The following is a 21,498-nucleotide window of genomic DNA, read 5'->3' as shown; positions in this document are numbered from 1 at the left end:
CCACAGTTTCAAATAAGCAGCCCGCACATGGAACAAAGCATGAACACGAAATGCAGCTTGCTTTGTCTGTCTCTGCAGAGAAAGGGATATGCTTTCGGGTGGTGACTCTTTTTTTCTTTTTCTTTTCCTTTTTTTTTTTTTTTTTAATGTGGGGAGTAGCTAGGCTCGCTCTGTTTAGGAAGGGCCTGGCAGCAACTGGGGTGAACGATGTGGCTGCGGATACGTGCCTGCCGCATGCCTTGCCCAGGCGTCCCAGCGGACAGAGACGTGGCCCTGCGTCGCCCGCTGTTTGGTGGCACAGGCAGCTCCCAGCACATCCGTCACTGGCGGCACAGCTGCGACTGCTCCAGCAAAAGCAGCACACCGCTTTCCTCTGCTGACCAGCAATGCCATTGGATGGGGAGGCAGAGGGGCTCTTACTACATCCTTACACATTTTGTCATGCCCAAGGTGACAGACCTGAAGGCTGGCTATGCTCGTAGGGAGAAAGCTGCCATTTCAATCTGCTGTGCCCTGGTTGTCCCTTGACTTGCTGTATGATGATTGCTCTTGCTCCAGTCTGTGCGCTAAGCAATAAAGGGAAATACTTCATTTTCCTGTGTGTCACTCAGAGAACCTGTGCAGCAAGGCAGAATCTCAGCTCGTGGCAATCAGTGTAGCACTGCTGAAGTCAGCAGCACCACTTTATGCCAGTTGAGGGCTAGCATGAGAACATTTCCTTGAAGGGTTTTACTTTTCCCTGAGGATGATGATAAAATTCAATTTAGGAAATTATGTTTCTTTGTATTTCTTTATTCTTTTCTTTACATATTTTTTTGTCTGTAATTTAGATTTCTTTCAAAATAAATTAAATGAATTAAAAAATTATTAGAACTGGCTTCTCAAAAGGCTCCCTTAAAGAACTTCATGAAAAAGCATAATACAGTTAGCTTCGAAACAGTTAACATGATAAAGGAAGTATCCAGCTTTGCAGTAAAAAAAAAAAAAAAAAAAGACATCATGAAGGCACTGGTGAAGCATCTTACTGCCCTGCTGCATCAACCTGCGATAGTCAGAAGAAATTCTCCCTTGCCTGTAGCTAATGGCAGCCTTAATGAAATGGCAACTCCTGTTGCCCCACAGAAATGTAATAATATTATTGACTGAAAACACTGAAAGCAAAGTGTGATACCCACAGATTTGTGGTGAAGCTGATGGAGCACTTGTGTAGGCTGCAATCAATTACTTGGGCTTAATTGCATTATGTTTACCAGAAAATGAGGTGTAGTTTACAAATCATTACGGCAGACATTTGGGGAGACAGGAAGAGGGTCCTGTCTGCAGCAGAGCTTGAAGTCTGGTGTTGGAGCTTGTGTGTGGGCAGAGATACTCTGTGCCACCACCTCCCCATTCAGGTACATCGTGCACACACACGTACTATTGTACAAGCAAACTAAATGTGATGTTCTTAAAAACACAACCTGGCTCACCTGCTGCAAGGACCCACTGTCCTGTCCTGATCATCATACTCAGAGATCCAAATTAATGAATTCCTAAGGCCCCCCCATTAAACTGACGACGAGATCTGACCCACAAATACACACTGGTTACAAAAAGATCACATGTATATTTTTGTTCACCCCTTTGCTGCCAACAAATATAAAGACAAACTCCACTACTAACAGAAGGGATAAAAGGATAGAAATAACCGGGATGGTTTTCAAAAAGGTGCTGTAATGGAGCAGCTGTAATGGAGTCCAAGAGGGACTGGGGCTGCTCCTCACCCTGTTAAAAATCAAGGTGCCTCTATATATAGACACACACAGATGGATCCACACCCTCCCCGCATGTGTGCGTGAGCCCACTTTATTATGCAATGTATGCTTAATAACTTCATCCTACAATTAAAGCCTTACACACGCATGCAGACGGACACACGCACGCACAGACACACACACACACACACACACAGACACACACATCCCTCTCTGCAACATACGGAGACACAAAACCTAATGACAGGCACTAGCACAATCTAAAGCAGCTCTGCAGGCAGAAAGTGCTCGCTGAAGCCATGCAGTGCACACCCAATCCGCAGCGATTGGTGTCTTATCGTTATGTATAATAAATAACAGCGTTTAATAATAACAGTGCTGCTGAGCTGCCTGCGCTCACGCCCTGCCGACTCGATGCTACTAAGCCATTTCTACAACATGGTCCTGGGCAGGGGAAACACGCAGAATGAAAAGCAGCCAGGACACGATTAGCTGGGAGAGATAGGCTCCGGCGGTGAAAGCCGCTTCATGTCGGAGTAAGCTCTTCCCAGCTTTCAGTCGTGTGATCTGCATGTCTAATAATGAACAGATTTAGTCAATCCATCGTTTCTGGCATCAGTCCCTTACCTTGAAATGCTGCAGCTGAAGTATCTGGTCCTCAAGCTGTTGTCTCTTGCCTTCTATTTCTGTCTGCCTTTTTCTTTTCTCCTTGGAAAGATAATTTTAAAGAGAGAGAGAGAGAGAGAGAGAGAGATCTCATCAGAGAAATGGAGGCTTTAAGGGTAGCAGATTCTTAAGAGAATTTAATCTGTACAGATGTCACCAGTCCCATTTCACCTGCTCCTCTGTCTGCTGGCATGCAAGCAGCAGCGTCCTTGGAACATGTCAGATAAGGACTAGCCGGTTGTTCAGTGAGCAGGAGAAACGCTCCCCGCTCACTCGCAGCAGTAGGAGCAGCAACCGAGTACACAGTCCCAGAGGAGGGGAAAAACAGGCATAATAGCGAGGAGAGAAGTTAAAGGGACAAAGATAGGCTTTTGCATTTTAGACATCAGGCCAAAAACACTGATTGCTTGGTGCAATTGTGTGATCATGACACGATTAAACGCTCATCGGTTACAATCGGTTACATAACAGAGGGACAGAGCCCGATTACAGACTACGTTTTCTCCCCATCTACGTTGACGATACGGATTTTCTCAGGACCGACAGGGAGAACATTTTTCAGTCAGATAGCACTGGGTTTCATCCAGCGTAAACCGGATGGATAATCTGCTACCTAGTTTTGTGCGGAAGTCGAGCCAGCAATGTGTACCAGCCGCTAACACACTTTGGCTCCCCGAAAGGGAGTTGACCAGGCGTTCACCTCCACTTGGAAGTGGTTCCAAGGACAGCGTGGTTATTTCCACACCTGACGCTTTTCAAGGTCATGTTCACTGAGGTACTTTTTTGGGTTCAGACAGCTCATTTCACCAGGCAGCAGACTCTTTGCGGTATCTGAAGAGGAGGATTACCAGTTTTTCTCCTCCTCAGTTCCTTCCTGAAGGACCAACCGTTTGCCTTTCACAAGTCTTCTCCACCTTGCAGGGTGCATTTCTCCTCAACCATTGCCAACCTGGACGAAGCTGAGAGGTAGATCAGGTTACCTCTCCAGGAAATATTTTATTGGTTTAGGTTTTCCAGCCAAGAGAGAAATATGGAGTAGTGAACACAGGAAGACAAATAATCACAGCATCCCCAATTTTTAATGGAACAACTTTTTTTTAATCCCCTAAGTGACAAAGCATGTTTCTGTTATTTAAATATTTCAGTACCTGTGAGGTTGGGCTTGAAGATTTTTGGGGATTCCTTAAGTCCTAAAGTCATTTTTCTGTTCTGTGTCATATTGAGGTTCTGGGAGTTCTCCCACTTACAGGGATTTCAAATCTTCATGTCTAGTCCTCAAGGGGCGTAAGATAACTTGCTGCTAATGCCAACATTAATTTTATTTATATTAGACTTCAAACCAGGGAATTTTGAGAGAAAATGTTATGTTTACAAGGAAGATAGGGAAATTTTTTTTTTTGTTAATTACAGGTTTACTCAAAACAAAACAAAACAAAAAGTCCGATAACTCTCTGGACTAGTGCCACTGAAGACTGAGACATTACTATGGGTGATAAAAGGATTACTGAGCACGAAAGAGGCAAAAGAGTCAAATGATGCATATGCCAAGCAGTTCTGTAATATGCTACATACATTTACATGCAGGTTGTGTGTGCATATCTCATCTACATACACACAGCTGTCTGAAATTTGTAAGTAAATTACTGCTGATCAGAAATATGCTGCAAGTAGGAAAACTGGCTTTTTAGATAACTAAAATGTCAGAAATGGTGCCTGCCTTCAGCTGGAAACCTGACATCTCACTGCTCTGTGCATGCAGAAGATAATTTGTGTTCGTGCAGAGATGGGCATACAAAATTTATGCACGCACCTTTAAAAATCACTCCTTGCATGAAATTAATAGCCCGTGGAATATTCCTCCTTCCTTTCCTCCCTCCACTCCTCCAATCCCCTTTCTCCCTTTGCATTTTTGAGTAGAACAAGATATTAGATGGTTCAGGAGTTAGAAAGAAACAACATTCTCCAAGGCTCTCTTCCTTGCCATTTTGTGACTGCAATATTAACAGCATATCTTCAGAGAGCAAAGATGAGCTTTAGAGAGCTTAGATCCTATTCTCTCCTGTTTCGTCAAGTAGCCAGTCAGTTTTGAACAAGAATAAAGTAGTTAGAAGTGCTGTTCCAGCTAATGGTCCAACATTTTTAGATTAAGGATAATTCTCTCCTGTTTGTGTCAAGCTTTCCAGATTGACTGGTTGTTTGGATTTGATTTATATGGGCATTAGCACCCCACTGTCTGATGCTCCATAGGACAGCATAAGGCACCTACACTTTAACAATTACCTGACCTACATATATGTGTGTGTGTGCGTGTGTGTGTGTGTGTGTGTGTGTGTGTGTATGTATTTCTTTTCAATCCCTTACAAAAACCCACTTACAAAAACATATGACAGAAATCGCCACAGTGCATTTTCTGGCTAGTTGTGTCTTGCCTTATAATGGATGTGACAAGACGGCCTTATAAAACATAGATGGAAGCTTCTTTTCTTTATAAGAAAGGGAAAGCACTTACTTAGAGTATTTTCCCTGTAGCCAACAATACAACAGGCACTAAAATACTTGAACTACTTATTAACTAGTGGGCTTCTGTGGCGTTAAATTGGAATATTGATCATGTTTCCATTTCACTGGCTTTCAGTCAGCTTGACTGCACTCCTTTACCTCCTTCCATTTTGGACCACAGCTATGGATGAGGAATATGACGGTAAAAGTATTTTTTTTCTTCTGAAGATTGCATGAATCACAGGATTTGCAATTAGCTATGAGAACTTTTCACCTTCAGGTCACTAGATGAAATTCAACTTAGCTTTCTCACACTCACCAAGAGCTGTTATTACATGTGTTCATGTTTTATACGGGTGTGTTCTGAAAATATGTGTTAAAAGACTGGATTCCTTGACAAAAATCCCACTGAAATTAACTGATTAAGGATTTTACAGTCAGTAGAGGAAATTAGCCTCCGTGTAAGTATGCTCCTGATTCAGGATTTACTGAAAACCCCACGATGTAAAACACATGCTTAAAGCGGAGTGTTTGTTAAAGTACTTTTTCACATTAAAAAATTCTGTTCATCTGCTTATATCTTTTTTTTTTTCCAAGTATGCTTAAGTTACCAATTTACTAAGGTTCCCAGTGCCAGGAAAATAAAGGGCTCACTTTAAGCGAACAGGATAACGTCCTATTCTTACAAAATCGGGAAGACGCCACCATTGCTTCAGCCAACAGTTAACTCGGCCCCCCAAAATGTCCTCCCACTTCCTCCCTCTGAGCAAGGATGCACAGAGACTAAACCGTAGGGGAAACTGCTAGAGGGAAGATGGCAGCTGTGAAGATACTCGGGTACCTGCAGTACCTCTGGCAAGCGGTGACGGCAGGGAAACACGTTTAACCACCGAAATGGAGCTCCCCGGGGAGCGGCATGATCTGAGGCCAAGCTGCGGCTGTGCTTTTCGGTGAAAGTCACGCTGTGGCAGGGGCCGATCAGCAGTCATCTACGCCTCATCACCACCAAAGCCGCGTTTCACCCTGCCAAGGTAAACGGGGCTCGTGCAAAGGCTTTCCCTTAAAATCACGCCAGCTCACGGCTTTCAGTTTCGTAAGGTTTTACCGCGGCAGCTTCAGGTGACTTTGGCCAAAAACTTCACCTGAGAATCAAAGTGAAACTTGCAAGGCAAGGGAGAAACAGCTAGATATGAGGTGGAGCTCAGGGACACATCCACATAAATCCCTAGCAAACAAGAGGAACTGGATTTTACACAGTTCCTGTGCCTTTTGGAGGGCGTAATGAAAACTGTAGGTTGAGATGTTAAATACTCAAGCACATTCGGTTCGCTGAAGCTGCGGACACCATTTTTTTTTCTATTTTTCTTTTTTTTTCCGTCAGAAAGTGAAGACACTATAAAAACTAGGTTGAAAGGAGCTGGAGAAAATAGGCACTGAGGACATTTTTACTGTGAATATAGTAGGTTAAAATAAGAATGCAAATACTCATCATGGGATGGTTACCTTCTCAAAATGGAAGAGGAGCATACACCCAGCACGTTCTGACTATTTAGGATGTTCATGAGAAAATCAAATTCAAACTTTACACCTCTCTTTCCACCAAAAATACTAAGGAAAATGGGAAAGTTACAGTACTTATTTTTTTTTTTTACTCACAGACCCAAATGATAGGAAAAATAAAACCCAAAGGGCAAGTTTACACACCTACATATTGAAATCTGTTTAATGAAAAGAGATTTATATGCCAGCATTCGTATTTGGGTGCCAGACGTGGAACATGTAAACAACAACTCTATCTCCTTTTCTGAAAGCCCTGATTTCTGAAAGGAAATAACTGCCATTCAGCACTGAAGCTGGCTGGGGTTACTTTTTCACTACTAAAAGAAAAAAGTGTTTGATAATCAGTAAGGAAAGACCCCTTTCCCTTGGAAGAGACAGGTGGGGAGAGGACAAAACAGAGAACTATAAAATCATGACTGATGTGGAGACAGTGAGGAGGAATCTCTAGCTCACTATTTTCCAGCATAAGCGCAAAACAGCATCGAGTGCAACTAGGACGGGGTGGTTTTAAGGTGGGAACACTGGGGAACTCCTTACCTCAGGATGCCAGGGGTGCTAGAAGATTACTGGGATGCTCGGGGAGACTGGACACAGTCATAGAAAAGGAATCCCTTGAGGGTTCCTACATAAACCAAAATTACATCTGGTTCAGGAAGCTCCTGAAACACAAATGGTTTCAGGATGAAGAAGTATTGTAGTAAGCTTTGTCTGCTTGTCCTATTTTAATGCTCTTCCTCACACCACTTGCTTTTGTATTTCTGTCAGAGAGAGGACACTGGAGTTTTAGTTTGATTCAGAACATCTGCTCTTGTGTTACATTGATCAAAATAATTTATAGTTTAGTGTTATACTTGTCCAACTGTTTCAGTCGAAAAATCAATGCAAACACAAGACCTTGAAAAACACAAGTTATACCCAAATGCTTTTCTTTGACACTGCGGTCATAGAATACTTCAAGTTTCCATTAAAAATAATTTTTTCTGTTTAAAAATTTACTTGCACAGTGTGTCAAGTGATACAGAGATTAGTTAGCTCACAGATTCATAACCACCCACGGACAAACACGTACATCTAAAGCAGGGCAAATTCTTGGGGCAACAAAGCCTTGGCCGAGACCTCTGCTGCATCTACCCTATCAGAAGCACTTGAATTCTCCAGTTTAAAGGCAGCTCAGATATGATCGGACAACACTTCCTGGAGCGACACAGAAATTAAGTAAGCGCAATCTAGTTGTGTGTGTCTTCACTGATTGTGAAGTCCTCGTTGACCTCACCGGAAAAATATGAGCCTAATCTAGTGGCACGGTAAGGTTTACGGTGAAGGCATTGAGAAGAATATGGTAGGAAAAACAAAAAGAAAACGAAATAAACAAAAAACCCGCTGAGGAACATGGATCTTGTGCTTGCAGCAGTGACATAAGTGGAAAGTGGCAGTAAGATACTGAAGGAGTTACTGGTTGCTTCAGCAAACAGGTTTCTCGTTGGTTTCATCTTGCATGCTAAGCAAGTGTCCAAAGAAGCAAGAGGAACAGGTGGAAGAGGGTGAGCTCTTGCCTGTTATGCTAATGGGAAACAAATGCACGAAAAAATGGCACTAATACAGGAAAACTACTTCAAAGTAAAGAAAATAGTTTCAGAGAAATATCTTCAAAGAACCATGTGAATTTCTTCACAAAGGCATTATTTTCTCTACTCTGCACAGCTGGCAGATATTATTCCCTGCATATTTAAAACTAACAGATTTTTAGGATAGCAAGTAGGGGAACAAAAGAGATTCTGACATCTCATTCTTCTGTTGCCATTTTAGGGACATTCTGAACTTGGGGGAAAAGCAGTGTCTCCACTGTGCTAGTGATTTCCACCTGCAGTTAGCACAACCCCATGAAATCACTCTTCATGGAAAGCAGTGCCCTGTTACAAGGTGAAATTATCCTCGAGGAAGTAGTTTAAATGACAACCTTTTCCATGGAGTCTTCATCAGCTCTCAGCAGTGAAATCAAATCTATAGGTTTGTTTCTTCTTTTGCATCTCAGCGATAACATTTCACAGCAAAGGAAAAAAAAAGGCAGAGGATGTTAATTTTTTTCCCCTTTTGTTTCTTACTTATTTCCACCTTTTTCATTCCCAACCTGTCAATTCCTTTATTTTCCTGTTGTGTTTGAAGAGTGAAAAACTGTCACTACAGTCAGTATCACTAATAGCGGCAACAATGCAGCCTCGTACCGACAGCGCTTTGTAAAATACAGTTCTAAACATTTTCTGCTGTTGTAAACAGCATGCAATGGAAATCAGAGCATTAGAAGTGGAAGGGTGCAGAACTGCAGTGGAGAAACTGTTGCAGTAGGAAAAATATGCCTCAAGGCTGGTGGCGGTATGCCTGCTACTTTTGGATAATCAATACTCGCTTTCAATACCTGCAGCCAGTACAAGAAGGTGGGACTCACTGTACTGCCAAGTCTGGCAAACAGGAGCACCATGTGCACTAACGTAACTGTGGCTGGTGAAAATTCTCATTGTTATGATGAGTAGCTATGTAACCCCTGTAACTGCAAGCTGGAGGCTTGTCTGCTCTGCTGCTTCCAGTAGCAGGTATTATGCAGTGTTTCAGATTATGGGGAACAACACCGCCCATGGCACGTCTCCTACTCTGCTCCCAGGAAAATCAGAGTCTACGCTTGTTCATTTCTGAGACTTACTTCTGTTTTCAATTACACCATCAGCAAGCATAAATGTACGTTGCCAGCTTTGCTCTTTGAGGAATTTTCCTGTTAAGACTCCCTCTTCCTCAGTGCCCGGAGACCCAAGTTTGCCTGTCTAAGCTTCATTACTTAAACATGAGCCAGGAACAATTTCGCTGTACTGGATTACAGCTTCTGAACTTAAGGAAACTGCGCACCCTGCAAGCCTAAGTAGCATCCAAGAAACTGGCCATCCTGTTTCACTCTTGCAGTTTTTATTACCTAAAGTACAGATCGAGGATTTCTCTTGAGTTCGTGGAACACTGTTGGCTCACTTTACTGGCCCTTCCTGTATCTGAACAAAGCACACTGTACCTTGTGTGGGCTCTACATGGTAGGCAAGGACAGAAGGATGTAGAAGGTACTATTGCAATGCTCATGTCTTCTATAAATCCTCCATATACCTGGATATCTTATGACAAAGCTGTGAGCGTTTCTGTCACTCCAAACAATTAGCAGATAGGTTATTTAAGAAGGAACCAGAGGAGTTCCCAGTTGCACAGGTGCAGCAACTGCCTGAGGTGAGCAGGAAAAACCCACCTAAAAAATAAAGGCTGTGTTTTGCTGTATTCCTCACGCTTCCTCTTCCCACAGTCACATGCACATCAGGAAGCAAGGGAAGGAACGGACACAAGAAGCTGAAGTTACTGCTCAGGTGTATCCTTCATTTCCTCTCTTATGGATTTGGCCAACCGGTTTAAATTGGAGGTTACTCTCACCAGGATTGATTCCCTTTAGTTAGACAGCTTGACACAGCGAGCAAGAATTGTCTTTACACATTGCTGTTGGACAGAGAAGAGACTTACTCCATAGAGGCAGACTACAGTGAGGGAGTAAGCTGAAGAGCCTGGAAGTTACGGAAATACTTTTGTTTTTCACATACTTAACAGGCTCCTGCTAAGAGGAGGGGAGAATCACTTGAAGAGCTGCGCTCTCGGGGTGAAAAAATAACAACGGCTTTAGGCCGGAAAAACACTTACTTTCACTGCAGCCTTGTATCCCTTCCCTGTAGCAGTAAGCGCCAGTGAAGTTGCTCATGAACAAGTACTGGAAGGTATGAAAGAAGTAAAGACATACAGTAACCCTGTAACCAACTTCAGTGTTTCTGGTAGGGCAACAAAGGTCTCTGGTCTGCACACCCTCTTCTCGCTGATTTTGCCTCTTTCAGCCAAAAACACAGTTTGGATGGGGAAAACACAGTATTCCTTCTCTGAGAGCTGGACTCCAGCGTTTCAGACACCTAATAGTTGAGCTACCCTCGTGTGATGTTGAAGTGTGGGCTTCTCCTGTGCCGATCTGCTAAAATGAAGACTTTAGCTCTGTGTTCCTGTGCACATTACCAGTGCAGCCCCTTCTGCTCACAACAGCACCGTGGTAGGTTCTTGACCGAGCACCGTCCGCAATAGTGGCCAGCATCACGTGCTACCCCAAACTTACGCTTCAAACAAGAGAACCGTTCTTATTAGTCATCCTACCTGTGTGGGGTGCCGAGGGAGGATTTCATCCACACAGAGCCCTGTAGGATTTACATCTGCTCAGTGTTTCTGAATATTAACACCTCATCGCTGCCACTATCCCGCAGTCAATGTCCCAGCATTTAGGGTCATATCCACAACTGTAAAGGTCAAAGCTGTCCATGAAAGAAAATGACCCTCCCTGGTGAAGATAACAACTCACTAAACAGTTGAAGCAAAACCTTCAGCTGCCCTGAGCACTTACAATTATAGCTCCCTGGCCACAGAATCCAACTACCATGATGCACACAGACAATGACTGCTTAATTAAAATCACTATGCATCTCAAACAACAAATAAAAGGATGGCCCAGCTCCCAGAACAACAGCTCTTAATGAAAAAGGATGAGTTCGGGAAGGAATTTCCGTTTGAAAATTCTCTCATTAGTGTTTTTGAAAGAGCATACAACTTAAAAAAGTCTCATTGAGATGGTGAGGTAAAATTTTTAGGGAAAAATCAGGGCTGCACTGATATCCCATGGAGATGTTCCCACGGACTTTGATGGAATCAAGATTTTAAGCACCACAACCTCATTTCATTAAATGCTACGGGATCACCAGTAGTTATTCAGGTCTAGCACAACCCACAAGCGCTTTTGACTGGAACACCAGCACAATGGAGTCCTTCAGCTATGAAGAGGTTTAGGTGACGTGCCTTTCTTCCTCCGGAATCTGAACTGAAACTGAACATGGGCTGAGATCCACGGAACCTGCTATAATTTTGACCACTGATTCGAGTAATGTCAAACGTCCTCCTTATCCATTTATTATTGGATCAAGGCTGCCAGGCTCAGGGAGATGATCAGGTGCATTGCAGTGTGCGCATCTTTTCTAAAGGCTTTTTTTTTTCTGGAAAACGCCACAGTGAGGGAAACAGTACCATATGAACACCTGCTTAATTTCCACCCTTTTTAACTCCACATCAATGCTCCTCCCAAAACTTCAGAGTTTTAATACTAGCAATGAAAAGGAGCTCAGGACCACCTCAGTCTTCCAGGGACTTTCTTTGTGTATCAATTTTATCTGGAAAATACTCAGCAGACAGTACAATGCTCAGTGATAATATAAATCATAAGACAGACCAATTTATCCATTATTCTGGATAATCCTTAATTCAGCTCACAAGGTGATAGAGAGCTGAACTTTATTACTTGGTGTCTCCTATAGCTAAACTCCAGAATGACTTGTATTGCTAGCTGGCAGTAACCTTGCTTTACTATAACTTGAGCTGGATGGAAAATGCAAAGTCATCGTTTAGCAAATTATTTTTCTGTCTAAAACTAAGGTGGAAATTTTCTAGGTAAATTTTCATAGATCAAACATTTTCTCTTTTCTCTAGAAAAATCGAAAATTTTTAAAGAAGCTGCTTTTAATCAACTACTTTTTCTATATATTTTTTAAAAATACATTTTGGTTAAAAAATGCTAACCAGATACCAATCAGAGTTTTACTTCTTAAAAATATAGCACAAGGAGTTTTCATTAGACTGAATAGATTATTTGTAGAAAAATAGTTCATTAACTCTCTATACAGCCATGTTGCCACTAATTGGCCCCGTTTTAAATCCGTGGTGTTCAATATACATCATTCCACTGTGTGATGCTGAAAAGGAAAAAGACAGGATTTGATTGGTATTGGCTTAATATAATCACATTTCCACAGCTCCACAGAAAAGCGTGCCTCTCTCTTTTATTTTATTTTTTTTCCTTTTATGCCCCGTACACTCCTTAAATATCTCTTCATACTGCTACACAGGACACTGTAAAGCTAAGGACACATCTGTAATTGCAGCAAGAGGCTGAACGGAGAGGCAGGGAGCAGAGGCTTGGGGAAACAACTGTACAATGCTGATTGTGTTCTACAAGGTAGATGCTGATTGTAACATTTAGACAAGCATTAAGCAATTTGTAACTCTTCCATTAAAGAAGTAAATAAATAAATCACAAAGATTTTAATCCATTTTCAGACATCCAAGGCGAAGCTTTGATTCCTTATGCTAGTTTTCCCCTAAAAAAGCTCCTGGTGAACTACTCTGAGAGACAGAAGGTAAGTGGGAAAAAGAAACGAGACCTTCTGCTGTGGAGAGGGAACAAAGTGGTCTCGCCAGTCAGCACGGAATAATGGCCTGAGTCTGTGCGGAAGACACCAGCCCTAATTCTGATACTTGAATCATATCCAACTTTCTGCTTGTTATTTTCAAAGTAATAGTAGAAAAGACCTAATTGAAGGAATTAATACATAGAGCTGGGCTTTGTGTTTTAATCCTCACAGTCCAGTTGGATTAGCCAATTATTTCAGAGTCTCAGTGCTTCACAGCAAAATGTTTTCACTGGAGGCTTCCTCTCTTAGCTTGAGAACGTGGCAGCTTGCCTGCTGAATGTGAGGCTTTCAGGGACGACCTCTGTAGCACGCTGGATTTCCTCGTGCCACAGTGCTGCGCTTAGCAGCTTTTCTGTGCAGGGCTCTTCTGCTGCTGAAAAGTGCCTCTTATTGTTCGTGAGATAAAGTAATTAGCATAAAACTCCTTCTTCAAGCTTTTATCTGACAATAGTCATGAGCTAAGGGTATTCACATCCTCTGTTACTTGGGTATCTGCTGACACAAGTACAATTGTTGATGTGTTTGAGACTACACTTCTGCACTCAAGGGAAAAACTGCCTTGTTTTATGCTCAAGGGAAAGAACAAGGCAAAATTCCCAACAATCACAGAGGGACTCTGTACGGGAACCTGAGACTTGCTGGCTTTCAACTATCATTATCTTTTCAAACCGGTGATGCTAATAAGATCATATTCCAATTTACCAAGAAAGCATCATTCTAGATAAGTTTTCCTTTCTCTCTGAAAAGGCTCTAAGGTTTTGGGTTTCTCTTGCTTTTTAATCATCCTTGAAGCTCCAACACACTTCTGCCTTGGGAGGACTGACAAGGGCCTCAGAAGGCATCAGTGCTACTTTTCAGTAGGCTGGCAAGCTCTCCGCTGAGCCAAAGGACCCAGTGCCGCTGCTGGACATGCCGTTCCCACGGCGCCGTGAGGTTTCTGCATGCTCTCCAATTCATAAGCGGGACTGTGTTACTCAGATAGGTGACTTGTGCTCTAGAGACCCTCAGTGATCAACGTGACCACGACCGAGTGTCTCTCTGCTCGGCAGATAAGCACGTGCAGTGTGCTACCTAGGTGTGCTAAGAATCCTGCCCAGCCTCAGCCTTGGCTTCTTGCCTGTGAAGCACGTAAGAGAACTGGCTTGATGTCTAACCGGCTAACAGTTGGAAAGCTTATTAAATCTGACAGGTGCAAGATCGCATACTCCAAAACTGAACTACACTACATGGGAGTCATTACGGCTATGTCACTTCTTCAGATCAGGCATCCCAACACTTTGTGAATATGTAAGTTACCGTTGGGACAGTGGGCTGAGGACTGCCTAAGAAATTCATCTGCCAGCCATCTTGCTGCATCATCAAAAGCAGAGGCTTCTCTGGTCCCAGCAACTTGAGCAGACCCCACAGCAACTTCCCACCAGTGTGCAGCGTAAATAAGAAGGCCTGGGAAAGCAACTGAAGTCTGCAGCACGTGCCTGCAAGGCTCTTCAGGCACTGTTTAGCTGCATTTCTTCAAAGTGGGGCACCTGAGGCTGAGATCGGCAGAGGCTTGTAAATCACAGGGGCTCCAGGTTACAGAAATATCAGGAAGCAGATGAATGCATAGCGTCTATCTGCTGCACTGTTGGGAAAGTGCCAGGGAAATGCATTAAAGAAACACAATTTGGATCAAACTGCTTTGATGCTTGGCTCCAAACTTGCTATTTATCCAAATTAAATACCTGCTCAGGGAAGCACTTCGTTATGGAAATATCATTTTGTTCGCATAGCTTATTGCTGGGTATTAATCTCAAACAGCATTTCACTCCTGACCTTTTGAATTGTGTGAAGAAACGGACCTCCTAGCAAGTTGGGACACGCTAAGGGACCAACTCTATGCAGTTGCTTTGCCATTATCATAGCAAGGTGGCCGCAATGCCTGGATCAATTTATAAATGAGAAAATTTCTTCCACATTGTTGAAGGTTGCCTTGTTCAGAAAATTGTCTGGCTTTCTCTGTGATTTACCTCCTTGCTGTGAGGTATATTTGGGAATTCACAGCTTCAGCCTCATCTCAGGGACTGACCTGACCACTGTGCATTTTGTGCAGGTCAGTGTGTGCAGGTGTTCTGAGACGGAGAGGGTGAAGCAAGAAAAACTTTGGTATTGGGGCAGATTTCATACTTAGCTGACATATCTGCCTGGTTTAAAACCAGTGAACCACTGGAACAGCTTATTAAGTGGAAAACAATGTGGTGAAAAATGCAGGCACCAGAAGAGGCTTTTGTCACTGTAACATTAAGGATGTGGGCTAATTTCTGTCTTTTCCTGCCTGTCTCCTCCAGTCAGAGCAATGTGATCTGTACTTTTGAATGCCAAGAAGACTGCCATGTAAATACTGTTGAACAGCTCAGCTGTTGATGAGCAGCTCAGCTGCTTCCTCCTGTGTCTCCTGCAGTTCTCTGTGCTATGAAGCTTTCCTCTTCTCCCTCGGTTGCATTATTTTATAACCTCAGCTCTCAGAACGGCTTCTCTCCTCCTTGTATGGAGCATTTCTATTGGTATCGTTCTTCTGTTCACCTGAAAAAGTACCTCTGCAGCAATTTGTTTTCCTGAGGAGCTGATGGCAAGGAGAGGAAGTAACTATAGATGGGTCCTGTCCCAGAAGTCACAGTCTTTCTCCCTCAGATGTTTACTCCATCCTGACTTAGAGGACACGCTACCCTGCATAGCTGAGCTTCCTCGCTCCTGGGTAGCTTCTCCTTTGCAGCTCTCTGGGGAGCTTTATCACCCTTCCTGAGGCTTGACAGCTTTAAGCTACGGCAGCTTAGTGACCTCCAGGGATTTAGGCAATTTTAATTCGGTGAATAATAAACCTCTGTGGCTCTCTTCAACGTTTTGCTCTACATGTGCCTCTAAGAGTCCCTGGTCACGGATTTGCTTTTTGTTCAGCTTTACCTGAAATGTGTCTTTCTCTTCTCTTTCCTTCTTGTAGAAAGAGATTCTACATTGCTGCTAAAATTCAGCCCCTGGACAAAGGTGCAAAATAGACCCTGTGGACATATCATTGTATTTTCACTCTGATCTCCTGCAGGAGAAGGTAAAAGTAAATGGCCCTAAACTGGCTGCATAATTTAAGTGATAACATAAATTCTAAGGAATCTACCTAATCTCCTGTCCCTGCAGCCTTTCTTTGGTCTGAAAGATATCTAAAACGAAGATCTCTGATATTTCAAATAAAAAGATCTTAAGAAATATGCTCAAAAGGTCAAAAGTATTGAATGAGGTTGGCCAAGAGAGATAGAAGGCATCACATAAATCTACTCACCTACTTCTGGCATTCTAATATAAGCTCACCTAGTAAATCTGAATTCAATGTATTATTTGCTCCATGCCTGTGCTAGATTAGAAAAAACACCACACTTTCTTGTTTGACAGTACAAATCAGTTAGTTTGCATGCTCTCTGCACTTGCAACATGATAATATGTTTCTTCCCCAAAGCTCAGTCAAAGTGGAGTCTTTAAAGAACTGGCTCCTGCATTAGAAGTCTTTGTTTTAGAGATGGCCTTTGTGTTAAAGAGTGTGGAAAACAAAGAGATACCTTATGTTTTGATTACTTTTGAATGGCATTAGAAATATAGTACCACACTCTATAGTACTATAGTATCCACTGAGATGGAGTAGACTACATTAAATGTTTTTGACTATTATGTCATTTGAGTACAACTACAGACTGCGAGGTCTCCATCTCCCGGCCTGTGCTAGGAATCAAATCATAGCCACCAGCTAACACAGTTTCTCTACCTGTTCAAAGGCATTTTGAAGTGACAAGAATTGGCTGGAGAAATGGGGCAGCCCAAAGATGAGGACAGAAATTTAACATGTCAGTGAGTGTGTAGACACATGACATCATTTTGTTAGTTATTTAACTCACTAGAGCACACTCGGACTCTTTGGGCCCTTGGTGGCCAGGTCACACCACAGCTTCTGAGGCAATGCAGTCTTAGCAGAGCTGACTCTTCTAGCTTGTAGAGCAAAGGCATCTGATTTCTAGACGCTGCTACTGGCAAACATCTTCATAGACGCTGTGTTATGCTGATACAGTGCTCATACTTCTCTCTTCTTTTTTTTTATTTTTTATTTTTTTAAATTTCAGGGTAGGAAAAAAAAGGAGAGGTAGAGGGAAAATGACAACTCCACACCTACCTGACTAGGGTGTGTTGGCTGAGTGAAGGGAGAATCATAACTCACACTTTTATTTGTTTCAAACTAAGCTAAATCCAGCTTTGCTGAGACCCACCTAATGTTTTTCATCTCTTCACATTTTCAATAAAATGTTGGCTCTGCGCTGAACTATTTACATCTTCTATATGAAGCTAATTAAAGGTTGATAGTTGTGTCATTACCTGAAAATTTAGATCATTGCAGAGCCTGAATAGTAAACAGCTACAGGCTGAGGAGCAGTTCTGCACAGAAAAAACACACTCCTTCATAGAGAAGAGAGTCCCTGCAAGAAGGACATGAAACTAAAAGCCATTGTCCACAAACAAAAGCTGTATCCAAAACTTTCCTAGGAATGTCAGGAGTTTCTGGAAAGCATGTTGGGAATTTACTTCCAGATATAGCAGAGGAGATGAAAAAAGACCAGAGCTTTTCTTCTGCTTTCCCACTCCCTGCACTTTAGCACTCGTATGATATGTATCCCAGTTACCCCTTAGAAACAAGGAACCCAGTGGAGGTCTCTTCACTCACATCTCAATGTTACTGGAGCATTAGCCCTGCATTAGCTTCCACAGACAGGAGCTGCTGCACTGCATAAGACAACCAGCTCCCACAGCTCAGGCAGCATCACACCTAGCTTCAGCTCACCATACGTTGGGGAGCATACGGTTCAAGTGCGTGGTGGTCTTAGAAGCATCAGTAAGATCAGGTTAGAAATATACTTTATTTTTGCTCATACAGAGTTCGGCAAACAAGGCTTGTATTAAAGACAGGAGGTAAGAGTGCTGCAACATTCACTGTGTGTGAGATTATTTAAAAGGACAAAACTACCTCCATCCTCATTCACTCCTGCCACTCACTCTTGATTTTTTGGTGGCCTGTTTGGTTCTCAAACTGCAGATACGACACTGCCCACACTACCTTGATTTGGCTTCCAACTGCTTCCCTGCCAAAGAATGCAGTTAGTCTGTCAGCCCCCCGATGCAGAGACAGTCTTTCTGTTCTATATTTGCACAAAATTTAACATAAAGAGGCACTAGTTCCTGCGCGGGGCTGTTACGTGTTATGGTAACAGTATCTTAGCCAGTCCTGATTGTTATGTGTTACAGTTCTCTACAAACTAAATAGCTTCCAAAATCCAGAACCCAAATGGAGCAAAACTCGACGTTTTCTGAAAACCACTGCTTTCTGAAATTGTGGCTAGGCAGCTTTGTGACTAGGATCCTTGCACTGGTATCTGGCAGAGATGAACTGCTGTGTTCCTCCAGGATGAAACAACCAGAATGTGCCCTCTCTTCTCCTGCTGTTATTTCAGTATGTAAGTTTCGTAAAAGCTCAAAGAAGAGCACATAGTGTTTTGTCATTAAACCTTAACCATATTTGGCTGTGCTATAGATGCTCACATCAGTGCTACTGATGAAATCAAGATGTTTTCTAACTGTCAGGCGAAAGATTCCTGAGGTGGTTGCTCAGAAAGGCAGGAGAAACTAATTTTCCACAAAGATCTGCTCAGGATTTCTGGCTTATTTATATGCTGATCTTTTTTTTGTTGAAGGACACCAGTTTGCCACATTATTAATCCCTAAATAACAACATAACTTAACCAAAAACCCAAAACAGTAGTACTTCAAGTATCTTATCACTGGCATTTTCTAACGGCTTCATTCGTCTCCCATTGTCTTTAATGTGAACAGAATGAGTTCACTATTTGTACATCTGCAACACATGCTCTTCCAGTACACAAGAATAAACTTTACAGACTACATCACGGATCTGATCTGGTAAGCATCTCCCTACTGCCCCCCTGAAAATGCCTGGGATCCACTTGAGGCAAGGGTCAGCTTGACTGAAAAATCAAAACAAAAAACCAAAAAAAAAATTCCAAGCTCCCAAGAATAATAAATTTTCCTCATCTCTAAACTACTGTCACAGCAACTACTTAAAATATCACAGACTAAATAAAACACAAAAAAATTAGCTCCAAGCTGTTACAGAAAGCTGAGTTTTACTTGACAGAGTGTACAGTGTCCACTGGAATCTCATTATGACATGAGCGATGTCACGATGCTACCAAATTGCAAGCTTCAGTCCCTGAAATGCGAGGAGTTTCCTAGATATTCCTCCAGTAAGGCAGGGACCATCCCCAGCCCAATTTGCAGAGGTTCTCCAGCGAGATGATAGCTGAAGACAAAGTTCACTGCAGAACATATTGTTCTACTGGGTGAATAACAGAGCTGGAAGGTGAGGCTGTGCTAATGAAAATAAAACCTAAATCATTAAATTTCACTGACTAGTGTTACTCAGAGCAAAACATATTTTGTAATTTAAACTATTTACTCACATTATCCAAAAGGGAGGGCCTGCAGAAGGTAAGAGGAGTTTTGAATTGACTTTTGCCAGGTGCTCTCAGAGCTGTAAGCATCACAATATCTAGGAGCTCCTTTTCAAAAAGGAACGTTAACATGTTTCAACACAAAACCTGACTTCTGCTCTGGAAAAAAAAGGAGTAATTTAAATAAACCTCTTCCTGCTCACCTTTGTGAGCAAAAGCACTCAAAGCACTCTTGAATATTTTGGAACAGAGCACTTTTGTTGAAAGAAACTGCCTCCTCTACCCCAAAAGAAACACAACAGCGTATGCGGAACACATTGTTACAAGGTTTTTTAACCAAAGATCGGGAAATCCATACTCTTTCAGAAGGTGCCTTCAGCCTCAAAATCGATTCTGTTCTGTACTGTGATAGCCATCAGTCCAGCTTCGCAGCGCTCTTTGAGCTGCTACCGCTTAGACAGCAAAGTAAGACAAATGAAAAGAGGACTTTGCCTAGAAAATTTCTGTGTATCCAAACTCTGCTACACAATCACACATGCTCCATTATATGATCTCTTTCCTCAGAGCATATAAAATATGGTTCTTACAACCATAAGAACCATATGGTTCTTATCCTTGCTTGCAAAATAAAGATTATCATTTAGCATAACTCTCCAAAGCACATAGTCAATCATTTGACTGCATCACACAGCTATGCACAAGAGTTGTGGGCAGCTGGAACACAACTGAATCTGGAGTGCCAGCCACAGAAAGATATGAAGTTTCCTCCTCATAACAGTCTACCTGTTTTCTTCAGAAACTGGCAGAAAGTCAAGGAGGAATCCAGAACACAGCAATACTATCATTTTGTTATCATGGGCTCCTTTGTCTCAGTCTTTCAGACCTGAATTAAAGTAGGTTATTCCGCTGCAATCACTGTTAACAACTGAACCTCCGTCACTTCCCTGGAGCAGGAGTTACCCAGTGCAAAGCTTGACATTCAACTCCAGATCATACTCTGCCAGGCAGTCATGGCGATGCAGGTGAGGAGAAAGGCTTGAGGGGTCTCTTCATTTTTTTGCACAAGACGTTCGTGCCATGGGAAGTTGCACAGGGTGAGAACAGCCATCAGTGTATGGGGAACATGTACCATGAACATCACACAGCGGTGTGGCTAGAGAGAAGTCCCGAGGGGTTTCGAAGGTGCAGAGAATTTGAGTTCCCAAATAGAGGCAACGGAGACATCTGAGCTCCCAAATGGGGAACCAGGAAGGAAATTCTGATTCTTGGGCTCATGATTTCTTTTCTGGTCTGATTTTGGAACTGCATAACACCTCCCTACTTCTTTCTTGCGGATAAGATTGTGTTTTATCCTTACAAATATAATAGATGCATAAAAGCAACACGCATAATTTCTTCCGAGTCCCTCCCCAAATTAGTCTTCTTTAGGAGCTTATGTAGTTAACTAGGCTGGAATATAAAATGATCATCCATAGAGTCTGCTTCCTTCAGTTGTTTTAACACCTCCACTATTTTTAGCATTCTTCTGAGAACTGAAAATATATTTTGATAAATATGCTTTCTTTTAGGCAGGGATGTAAACAGTGAATCAGTCTATTCATATTAAAGTCACAAGAATTGCCACTTTCAAGCCAGTGGAGGGCAAAGGTCTCTGCAGTGAATGTTTTCTATTTGTTATCAGCCATTTATTCTATTTGTGTGAGGCAACCAAAGCATCACAGTAAACTCTGAGGCTGTGTGTATCCACACTTTAAGCCCATTGACAGGGTGTATGCATACGGGCAGTACTGTACAGGAAGATCATTTTTCAATTTCCTGTAACTAACTATAGTGAGAGCTGGATAACTTACAGATCATATAGTGCAAATGACTTCTGGGAAGCATTTTGTGAGGTGGAACTTTCAGTAGCAATCTCAAACATTGATTCAAAATTTTCACTGGGAAAAAATCCTGGTCCCACTCTCATCAGCAAAATAGATTCTTATTTTATATTATGTTTTTTTGTGTTCCAGGTCGTTCAAGTTATGGAAATCAAAAGATGGAGAATACAAAATCACTTTTTAAGGAAAAAAACTTCTATATAGACAGAAAAAGAGTGGCACACATAACTTGATCACAAACATCTATTCTACGGAT

At 42.3% G+C, this 21,498-nt stretch overlaps 1 protein-coding gene across 4 annotated transcripts in view; it reads right to left on the bottom strand.

Moving 5' to 3' along the window:
* Positions 1 to 21,498, bottom strand: part of PALM2AKAP2 (PALM2 and AKAP2 fusion) — a 275,215-nt gene that overhangs the window by 224,460 nt on the left and 29,257 nt on the right. For all 4 annotated transcript variants that reach the window (XM_068927120.1, XM_068927117.1, XM_068927118.1 and 1 more), the window contains exon 2: positions 2,382 to 2,462. In XM_068927120.1, coding sequence (XP_068783221.1) covers positions 2,382 to 2,462 — 81 coding nt within the window. The remainder of the gene's footprint in view (positions 1 to 2,381; positions 2,463 to 21,498) is intronic.

The sequence above is a fragment of the Struthio camelus genome, chromosome Z (genome assembly GCF_040807025.1).
Source record: "Struthio camelus isolate bStrCam1 chromosome Z, bStrCam1.hap1, whole genome shotgun sequence".
In the NCBI taxonomy this organism is placed as follows: domain Eukaryota; kingdom Metazoa; phylum Chordata; class Aves; order Struthioniformes; family Struthionidae; genus Struthio; species Struthio camelus.
The sequence above is the reverse complement of the archived record's forward strand: the minus strand, read 5'-3'. Positions and strand labels throughout refer to the sequence as shown.